Consider the following 7,842-nt stretch of genomic DNA (forward strand, 5'->3'; position numbering starts at 1 on the left):
AACACTCTTTATGAGTGTCAACCATATATATATATATATACTCCTAGGGCCCAACAAAATCATTCTTCCTCCACATAAGGGACACCGGAAATCCCTTCACTATTACACAACACAGGCGTAGGGGCTCGGGAATCGCCCGGTCACGGTCCTCAATCGGAATCGCCGTGCCCCGGTCCTCTATCGGACTCGCTGGGGGCTGTCACATCCACGTGTGACTCTCGGCCTTGGTGATCAAGCCAAGTTAAACCGAGCCCACTACTTTCCGGACCACGACCGGCTTAGTGGTACCATTTGAGGAAGCAATGACCTACTACTAGAACCACCACAAGGTTCTCACACAACAGTACCAACACGAGGTACACACTATAACAACATATGATAAACACACAATCACAATAATCCGGGTGCTTAGACTAGTCTTGCTATCCACTTAGCCAAGACATCGTCTAAAGCCTCAGATCCACAAACTGACACCTAGACCGGTCCGGCTATCCTAGCTCGGAAGCCGTTTCCGATTTCAGGAACCTGCATTAAAAAATCGTTAACAAACAATTAACCGTGACTCACAGTGATTAAGCGATGTGTCTCGACTCTTTTGATTCCGGATGTTGACCAAACCCTTTTATCCCCTCCAAATCTTCGTCTTGTTACCGTGATGTTAAATCCCAAAACCCAACCTCAATGTCTTGAATGAACTGGTCTGGACTGATCAGAACTCGGAAAGAACCTTCTTTCACTTCTCGACGTCCTTCGGAATTTTCCCGACAGTTTATCGGTCTTCAAAAATGTCTATACTTCTAAATCACCTCACTTCTTTCTCTTTTTCTCTCTAAGCTAAGTTTTGGAGTGTCCTTTGTGTGTCTGAATGAGTAAAAATGAACCAGGGTAGCTGGGTATATATAGAAGTTGCCGGCCAATAAGAATGAGCCACCCGATCACCTGTGTGTCGTCCTGCATGCTTCTGGTCGCATGCGTGGCGACACATGGGCTTCCACATGCCCTGTTGCATGCTCTCTAGCCATGCCAGAAGACACCTCCACGTCCACTTGCCCTTCAGCATGTCTGGTGTTCATGCATCGCGACACACGGGCCTCTGCATGTCGGTTAGCATGAGCAGATCGCAGGTATTGCGACACCTCGTGCTTCTGTGTGTCAAGCAGCATGGAAATGCTTCATGCACGTCTACACCTCCTTCTTGTGTTGACACTCAGCAGGTTAAATGGTTGACACCACGTCCTGATCCCTTAGATCAAGCCACCTTGAGCTTCTCGGTCGATTTACGCGATTTCGGTCCTTCTGGTGAATTTTCAACCCGCGATCAATCCCGAATATTTTTCCGCTCCCGATCTGATGAGCTGAATATTTTTAATAGAATCCAGACTAACCTTAACCTTCACTCGTTGGCCGTTCACTGTTAACTCGTCCTCTTTTTCACTTTTTAGAGTTATGGCTCCGGAGGGTTTTACGTCTGTTATTGTGAATGGTCCAGACCAACGAGATCTAAGCTTTCCAGGAAATAACGTTAGCCAAGAGTTATAAAGAAGGACTTGATCATCCGTTTCAACGTGTCGGGATAAGATTTTCTTATCATCGTACGGTTTAGTCCTTCCTTTATAGAGTTTCGAATTCTCATAGGCTAAATGTCTGATTTCATCAAGCTCGTTAAGCTGGATGAGTCTCCTTTCAGCAGCAGGCTTTATATCAAAATTTAGCAGTTTGACAGCCCAAGCTGCTTTATGCTCCAATTCAACTGGTAAATGACAGGATTTACCATAAAGGAGGTGGAATGGTGTTGTTCCCAATGGTGTTTTATAAGCGGTCTTGTAGGCCCAAAGTGCATTATCTAGTTTCATAGACCAATCCCTTCTGGAAATTCCTACAGTTTTCTCTAGAATTTCTTGGATTTTCCGATTAGAGACTTCTACTTGTCCGCTGGTTTGTGGGTGGTAGGGCGTAGCTACTCTATGTTGAACACCGTTCTTTTTAAGCAATCCATCAAAGACCTTATTGATAAAATGGGTTCCACCGTCACTGATGACTATTCTAGGAACTCCAAACCATGGAAAGATTATGCTTTTGAAAAGCTTAATAACGATAGATGCGTCATTAGTTGGGGAAGCTACTGCTTCAACCCATTTGGATACGTAGTCTACAACGACTAGTATATACTTGTTTCTTTATGAGGATGGGAAAGGACCCATGAAATCTATCCCCCAGCAATCAAAGACTTCTACTTCCAGAATGAACTTCTGTTCCATTTCGTGTCTTGTGCTGATTTTTCTTCGTCTTTGGCATCTGTCACATTGTGTTATAAATGCATGGACATTGCCAAAATTTGTTGGCCACCAGAATCCTGCTTGAAGGATTTTCGAAACCGTTTTGTAGGTGGCAAAATGTCCTGCATAGTCGGATCCATGACATTGGTATATAATGTCCGGAATTTCAGCTTCGGATACGCATCGTTGCGATTCTTCATCAGGTGTGAGATTTATCTTATCACCCGCAACGTTAACCGTTATGTCCATATTTATTTTTATAGACGAGGTGCCTGTGAATGTGGTTACTAAGGAATCGAGGCGTTGCGATACTGTCGTTATCGATCGATGTATCACTACTTGGATCGATCGATATGTTTTCTTTCGCATCGATCGATGTCTCATCGGAAGTGAGAGATATTTGACCTACGAAAGATGTGCCTATGTGTGCAACATTCTCTGTTGGGAAGAAATCGTCTATTGGGACGTTATCCTCTATTCTGATTCGAGAAAGATGGTCAGCGACTCCATTATCTACTCCTCGTTTATCTTTAATTTCAATATCAAACTCTTGGAGTAGTAAAATCCAGCGTATGAGTCGAGGTTTTGCATCTTTCTTTTGCATTTAATGGCAGCGTGGTCAGTGTGAACTATCACATGTGTGCCAATTAAATATTGACGCAATTTTTCAAATGCATAAACTACGGCGAGTAGTTCTTTTTCTGTTGTTGCATAATTCCGTTGCGCTTCATCAAGCGTACGATTGGCATAGTAGATAGCATGCAGCTTTTTATCTTTTCTTTGGCCCAAAACTGCTCCTATCGCAAAGTCACTCGCATCGCACATGATCTCAAAAGGGAGATTCCAGTCGGGGGCTTGAACGACGGGGGCAGTTATAAGGGATTTTTTTAAATCATCGAAAGCTTTCATGCATTCTGGGGTAAAGTCGAACTTCACTTCCTTGCACAAGAGGTTATTTAGGGGTCTAGCAATTTTACTAAAGTCTTGTATAAAACACCTATAAAATCCGGCGTGTCTGAGAAAACTTTGCACGTCTTTTACATTATTGGGTGCTGGTAGACCGGTCATCACCTCGATTTTAGCTCTATCTACCTCTATACCAGCGGCGGAAACCTTATGTGCTAATACGATGCCATCGTTAACCATAAAATAGAATTTTTCCTAATTTAGGAAAAAGTTATTTTCTTCGCATCTTTCCAATACCTTGCATAAATTATCGAGACAACTCTTAAAATACGATCCGTGGACTGAAAAGCCATCCATAAAGGCTTCCATAAAGTCCTCGATCATGTCTGTAAAGATTGACATCATGCAACATTGGAAAGTGGCGGGAGCATTACAAAGACCAAATGGCATTCTGCAATACACAAATGTTCCATAGGGGCATGTAAAGGTCGTCTTTTTTTGATAATCCGGATGTATTGGAATTTGAATGAATCTGAAATATCCATCAAGAAAACAGTAATACTGGTGATTGGCTAAACGCTCCAGCATTTGATCAATAAAGGGCAGGGGAAAGTGATCTTTCCTAGTAGCGGCATTTAATTTCCTATAGTCGATACACATCCTATGTCCAGTAACGGTTTGGGATGGGATGAGTTCATCATTTTCGTTCTTCACTACTGTAATACCTCCCTTTTTGGGTACAAGATGTACGGGGCTTACCCATTTACTATCCGAAATAGGATAGATAACTCCATTATCTAGGAGTTTAATGATTTCCTTTTTGACTACTTTTTTTAGATTCGGGTTTAATTTCCTTTACTGTTCTACCAACGTTCTTGCGTCGTCTTCCAAATGAATACGGTGCATGCAAAGATCAGGAGAAATACCAGGAATTTCATCGAGAGAATACCTGATTGCTTTCCTGTACTTGCGTAGTTTATTTAATAATAACGCAAGTTCTCCGCTAGTGAGATTGGCATTGACAATAACGGGATACGATTGGTCATAAAGAAATGCATATTTAAGACCACTGGGGAGGGGTTTTAATTCAACTTTTGGTGCCTTGTCTTTAGACCAATTAGATAATTAAGATGGTTGTCGATCAACGGCCTCTCTGAGGTATCGATCGACGATAATGTCTGAGTCATCATCCTCTTCGATGTTTGCAACCTCGATACTTGCATCCATCAGTCGCACGTAATCGTCTATTCTGTTATCTATGCTGAAGATCTCCCTATCTACATGGGTAAGAGCATTTTCTAAGGGGTCGTCTGAGAACATGTCTACGAAAGATTCCTTTTCCAGCTCAGAAACTTCTTCCACATAGAAGGCTTGGTCATCTTTCAAGGGTCCCTTAATTAGCTTTTCCATATCAAAGATCATCGAGATGTCCCCGATGTTCAAATTTATACGTCCTTCTTTCACATCAATGATCGCTCCAGCCGTAGCTAGGAATGGCCGACCCAGAATGAGGGGGTCTTTTGGTTCCTGTCTGTATTTTAACACAACAAAATCCGTAGGCACGAAGCAATTATTAATTTTCACGGGAACGTCTTCTAGAATCCCTTCAGGTACCCTGGTAGTCTTGCAAAGGCAATTTTATCTCTTCACCTTTCATCAAGGTGGAATTTATCTTAACAGGGATTTCAGTCCCCTGTTTAGTTTGGCTAGTTTCATTGCTCAATTGACCTATTGGTTCAGTTTGGACTACTTCTTCATTAATAAGCTCGGTAAGAGAAGATTTACATGCTTCCAGCTGGGCGCTGTCGATCGATGTCGGGAGCTCCGTGTCAGTCGATTCTTCGGTCTCCACGTCGCTCGACAACATTACATCTTTGTCGATCGATGCTCGGCCGAGTTCTATGTTCTCCATTCTTAGTGTCTGTGTAGACAAAGAAAGAAAGAAAACTTGGCAAGTTTTTCGTAACAAGTCTGTACTAAATTCAAAATTAAATCTAATGGTAATAAGAAAGAGTCCCCGGCAACGACGCCAAATTTGATATCACTCAAATTACCCTAAGAAGTGAATTACTCTCTCAAATAAGAGGTTCAGATGTAGTACTTAGGGATCAAATCCACAAGGACTCTAAGATTACTCAACCGATCTAAGGGATTAGAAATAAAGATAAACTAAGAGGTTTATTTGTTTAAAAGCAGTAAATGATGAGCCGAACAAGGTAATTGTTCGGCGGTTTAAGCTGAAGTTGTTTTAAGGATGGGAAAACAGCTAGACTTAGACAAATTCTCAGGAATGAAAAGCATGCAACTTAGTTTAGACTAAAGGGTTTGATGGTTTTTGAATACAAACAATAGTAAACCAGATAGGTTTTCTTTACTAGATCTCGAATCTCAACTGTCGTCACGAGAAAGAGTCGATCGATGTGACTTTATGCACATCGTTCGATACACCTTTCGAACAGTCGATCGATACAATGATAGTAGCGTCGATCGATGGTTCTTCTAGCAAGCTTTAACGAGCGGGTTTTAAGCTGTTCTCTAACCTTCTAGACCAAATCTCGTTGTTATCTAGTCAGTTAGATCACGCTCGCTTCCTAAAGAGAGAAAAAACTAGAGACATGAACGTCGTCTTAAAACCGATTCGTTTCTAGGAATTTTCTCGGAACAGACATATTCCAGGTCATCAACGTGGAAACAACCAAATCACAGTCCAAGCGTCGTCTTCAAATCATCCCGGATTATCAATCATTCCAAACCTCAGAAGAAGAAACGTACACAACCCTTCAAAGTATCGGTTCAACCGTTTTCTTTCGTAAAAAATAAGAAAAAAGAAAGGGGAGTAGGTACATATACTATACTCGTATACTCCCCAACTTCAAAAACTTTTGCAAATCTTCAAGAAAACGATTTCGTCAAATCAAATCGTCCCAAATAGGCAAACAACAATCTAAAATTCGTCTAAACGCTAGCAACATATCTAGACTATCATGAACATAATCTCAAAGACTATACATCATTTCTTGTCGTAATCATGCGTACAGAAAGCCTGTCCTTGGGCTTCGTCTTCCTCAGACAAAAAAGACTCGATTTTCATAAGACTATAATTCACATTATACGAAATATTTGTCGTATAATTGAAACCAAAAATGGGTAATCGTTTTCTACGACTATCGGCCATATTAGAACGGATAACCCCGGAAAAATTGGCCTATCAATCTCGACAAGCGCTCTTCGGCCCTCGGTCAATTACGCCTTCCACTAAAGGTCCAAACCAATATTTGCCATCCCCTTTAAGTACCATGGTCTAATCGTTGACCTACAACATCCTTGGCTATCTGAGTGAACACATCCTTCACGCCAAGCCAAACTATTTGAGAAACCATCGCTCCGTTACTTAACAGCTAAACGACAATCTACGATTTGTCTAAAAACGTCGTGTGACTGTTAAGAGAATAATTATCGTATAACCTGATATTACGTGTATACACCAATTAACCTAATGTGCACACTACCACAATCGAATGGTATGTCGATGTAGCACTTTAGGATTGAATCCACAGAGACTAACAATTACACTTTATCTTTATGGGATCAATACTTAGCTAAAACAATGATGGGGTTTTGAGGTTAAGGTTTCGTAACAAGCAAGTAATAAGATTAATCAAAGATTTCAGATGATTAAAATGCTAGCCTATGGTGGTTTGGTCGGGTGTTAAACAAGTGTGAGCCAAACAATTATTCAAGTTCGATTAAAGACCAGTCTAGAACTCGGATCACTTAAGATAGATCAGCCCACTGTCGTGGTGCTTCACCTTTTGTCAATCGATCTCAGTACCTAAACTGTCGTTTGGACTGAGATGGGATGACAAACATTAAGATCAAGTCCGATAGGTTCACAAAACACCCTAAGATCTACTTTCGCTGGTTAGGGATATGATGCTCATTCAAGTTATGTCTAGCAACCTATATCAAAGCCACACGCGGCTGGGAGAAAAAGATGGGATAATTAGGGCAAATCCCGTATTGACTTGTTATTTCCTTAAAAATCTCTGCCGCTGGAACATGCACCCGGGTTGCTCCGCTATCAAGAACAGTCACTCAGACTGCTCTGCTATCAGGAACAGTCACTCAGACTGTTCCGCGTGAAAATCTCCAGATTGCATTGTTTTCTGCCTCTTTTGTTCCAGCTGGTCCATCTCCCATCTAATGCAACTCCAGACCTGTAATGACTCGAAAAGGACTAGGAAGACTCGATAAAGACTTGAAAACCAATTAAAAAGCATATATACAAGATGTCTAAAACACCATATATCAATTCCCCCAGAGTTAGATCCTTGTTTGTCCTCAAACAATGTCAACTATCAAGAACAGGGAGAAAGGTTTGAAAGTGTGGGAACTCTCCTATTCTCAGAAACCATGCTTTAACCACGAATCTCTGAACCATACAAGCAGTAAAACTAGGACAACACACCCTTACCGGAACCCCACTGACTGCTGTTCAAACATCGACTCCATACTCTACATCTAAAACCTGGAAAAAGAACACTATCGAGATAGAATTCCCTACATTCATTTAAGAGTGTTTAGGGGCTACCATTTCATTGTAGAGGATGAAGGATATCGCACAAAATGGAAAGAGAAGATAGATCCATTGATGTCCACA

General features: G+C 41.4%; 1 protein-coding gene across 1 annotated transcript; it reads right to left on the reverse strand.

The window, feature by feature from the left end:
* Nucleotides 1-474: 474 nt before the first annotated feature.
* Nucleotides 475-1,853, reverse strand: LOC111211112. The gene is made up of 2 exons (XM_013864372.1): nucleotides 1,386-1,853; nucleotides 475-525 (listed from the first exon to the last, which is right to left on the reverse strand). The coding sequence occupies exons 1-2, from the start codon at nucleotides 1,851-1,853 to the stop codon at nucleotides 475-477; spliced, it is 519 nt and encodes a 172-aa protein (XP_013719826.1).
* Nucleotides 1,854-7,842: the final 5,989 nt, after the last annotated feature.

Source organism: Brassica napus, chromosome C6, assembly GCF_020379485.1.
Source record: "Brassica napus cultivar Da-Ae chromosome C6, Da-Ae, whole genome shotgun sequence".
In the NCBI taxonomy this organism is placed as follows: Eukaryota; Viridiplantae; Streptophyta; class Magnoliopsida; order Brassicales; family Brassicaceae; genus Brassica; species Brassica napus.

Excerpts from the sequence above, each read along its gene's own strand:
- LOC111211112 (XM_013864372.1), bottom strand. The coding sequence starts at position 1,853 with ATGAAACTAGATAATGCACTTTGGGCCTACAAGACCGCTTATAAAACA. Across the intron at positions 526-1,385 it reads GCCAACGAGTGAAGGTTAAG|GTTCCTGAAATCGGAAACGG; the intron begins GTTAGTCTGGAT and ends TTTTTAATGCAG.